The sequence below is a fragment of the Myotis brandtii genome, unplaced genomic scaffold (genome assembly GCF_000412655.1).
Source record: "Myotis brandtii unplaced genomic scaffold, ASM41265v1 scaffold228, whole genome shotgun sequence".
Lineage (NCBI taxonomy): Eukaryota > Metazoa > Chordata > Mammalia > Chiroptera > Vespertilionidae > Myotis > Myotis brandtii.
Genome location: NW_005358567.1, coordinates 853,159 through 855,436, shown reverse-complemented (window position 1 = coordinate 855,436; position 2,278 = coordinate 853,159). Strand labels below are relative to the sequence as shown.

Here is a 2,278-nt window from a genome sequence, read left to right as displayed (position 1 = left end):
ACTTTTTGCCTTCAACTAAAACATTTGAGCCAATTATCTTTATGTAAGGTATAGAAAGAATAAAAATTAATTCTAGTTTATTGATTCAAGAATACAAACCAATTATTTTTATTGAATTTATAAGTCAAAATTCAATCTATTAGATTAATATAGTGTTTTATACACTTCTTATGTCATTATTAGCTTTTTGGATTGGCAGTATCTACACTCTAAGGATTATACAGGCATAGTTTGGGGTAGAATAAATCACATATCTGAATGTGATTTATTTGGGATGTTTGATATTTCTGCTTTTTGTGTATCAGCCTTGATAACTTTCCAACCATGTTACTCAAAATGTGGTCTGAGGTTGGCTAGATGACCTTAAGCCTAAAAAAATTAAAAACACTTTTTTTCAGATCTCATGAGTAAATGATAAAAAGAATAAGGATACTCATTTTATATGTATTTAAAAGTCTTTTAATAGTAGTCTTCTGAATTATGGAATTAAAACTTGTAAGCTACCCAAGTCTAATGAAATCTCTATTATACAGTTCATTTATGTAATTTAGCTACCTCAAAATGCTTATTTATATACAGATAGTTAGAATCCTCACACTTTTTGTGAAGGACCCTTTGGTATCAATAAATAATTTTTATTGTTTTGGATAGGTTCCGATGGTCAATTACTCATATTCACTTTATGTTTATAAAGTATGCCCTTTAAGAAGTTATGATTAGCACACACACCTGCTCTCTCCCACCCTCACCATCACCATAGGAACATTAAGAACAAATGAGATAGGCATTTCTAGGTCTTTCACTAAAACCAAGTACCTGTAAGGCAAAAATGGTTGACAGGCATATTGCCAGAGAAGTGAAAATTGATTTTAAGTTTGCTTAATAAGTTAATTAATTTATTACCTATTTTAATGCAATTATCAATCCATTTATTGTTTTTGATGTGTAAATTTTAAGAATTACTATTAGCTCCAATTTGAAACCTACTGGCAAAGAAATATTGGCATTAGAGGAATCATATTAGGGTTTATATATATGTAAGCTAATTTAAATTTATCCCTTGTTAATATATCAGCACAATGAACCCTTAAATATTCTTTTTTTAAAATTATATTTTGTTAATCTTTTGGGTTTGGTGTTATTGTTAGTGTGTGGGTGGGTATGTGGTCTGGAGCCAGAAATCTTAGATATAATTTTGCTTCTGGAGCTTTTGAGCTGGTGACTTTGGACACATTATTCACCTCTCACATGTTCATCAGTTCTAAACTCTTTTTTTTTCATGATTAATAGATTTATTAAACAACAATACATATACTGGTAGTCATCATGGTCAGCCTTAATATGAGATGTTGTATCTTCTGTCCAATTTTCCTTCCTTGATAAGTTTTTCTTTTCTATCTCTGTCAGTTTTAAAAACGTAATACCAGAAGATGAGGGGCCCAATTCCAATCACAGCTCCTAGGAGTGAGTTCTTGGGAGTGGGTCTGAAATTGGGATAGACATTTGCTGTTCTTGCGAAGGTCCAACGAGCCAAGGCAGGATCTTCGATGAGGCCGTGGCGGCTGGGGTTGTTGTACTGGAGCAGGTACTCCCTTTTAAGCCGGGATCTTATGGCCAGCCGCTCGGCTTGCGCCTTCCCGGCTTCCGGAGATATGTCATATTCGGCTGGGTCAAGGGTAGGGGGCAAAGTGGCCAGGCGCGCCGGCTTGTACTTTGGGTTCGACATCTTGGGACCCTGGCGCACAACTCCATCAGTTCTAAACTCTTATATCAAGAACATTGTCCAATCACCATCATAGATCTATATTGGAAAACCTGCCTTCAACCACTGGAACACAGGCCTTAAAAGCCTAGAAAGATCTGCTCCTCATTGCCTCCCTTCTGAAACACTACTATCGCTCACTCAAGATGGTTCTTTGGTTCCTGTTAGTAATAAATTCAGTTCAGTTTGACTCAGACCTGCTTGATCAATAGGTTATGCAGGGGGCCTTTACAGGGAGTTGAGAGTGAAGGTAGACCAATCAGTTTAACTTTGGTGTATATATGAAAAAAATTCTGCTTGTGACCTGGATTCCATCTCTGAAGTGGATTAGCCTTTTTTTCTGCTACTTTTGCACGATCTTCTAATGGGTGCTATTGTTTTGGGTATTGAGTTGATAGATGGAGATAATTTCACTCTTTATAGCTGTTAAGTGCTTGTAATATAAGATGCTTTCTAATGGATCTTAATTCCCATAGAAAATAATGGAAAAGTTCAAAGCTAAGATGAGAATTGTAA

General features: G+C 35.3%; 1 protein-coding gene across 1 annotated transcript; it reads right to left on the bottom strand.

The window, feature by feature from the left end:
- Positions 1–1,269: 1,269 nt before the first annotated feature.
- LOC102243450 (NADH dehydrogenase [ubiquinone] 1 beta subcomplex subunit 4) lies at positions 1,270–1,739 on the bottom strand. Its single transcript, XM_005866292.2, has one exon. It carries the CDS (start codon positions 1,724–1,726, stop codon positions 1,337–1,339), a length of 390 nt encoding a protein of 129 aa, XP_005866354.1. The 5' UTR covers positions 1,727–1,739; the 3' UTR covers positions 1,270–1,336.
- Between the last annotated feature and the right edge of the window lie 539 nt (positions 1,740–2,278).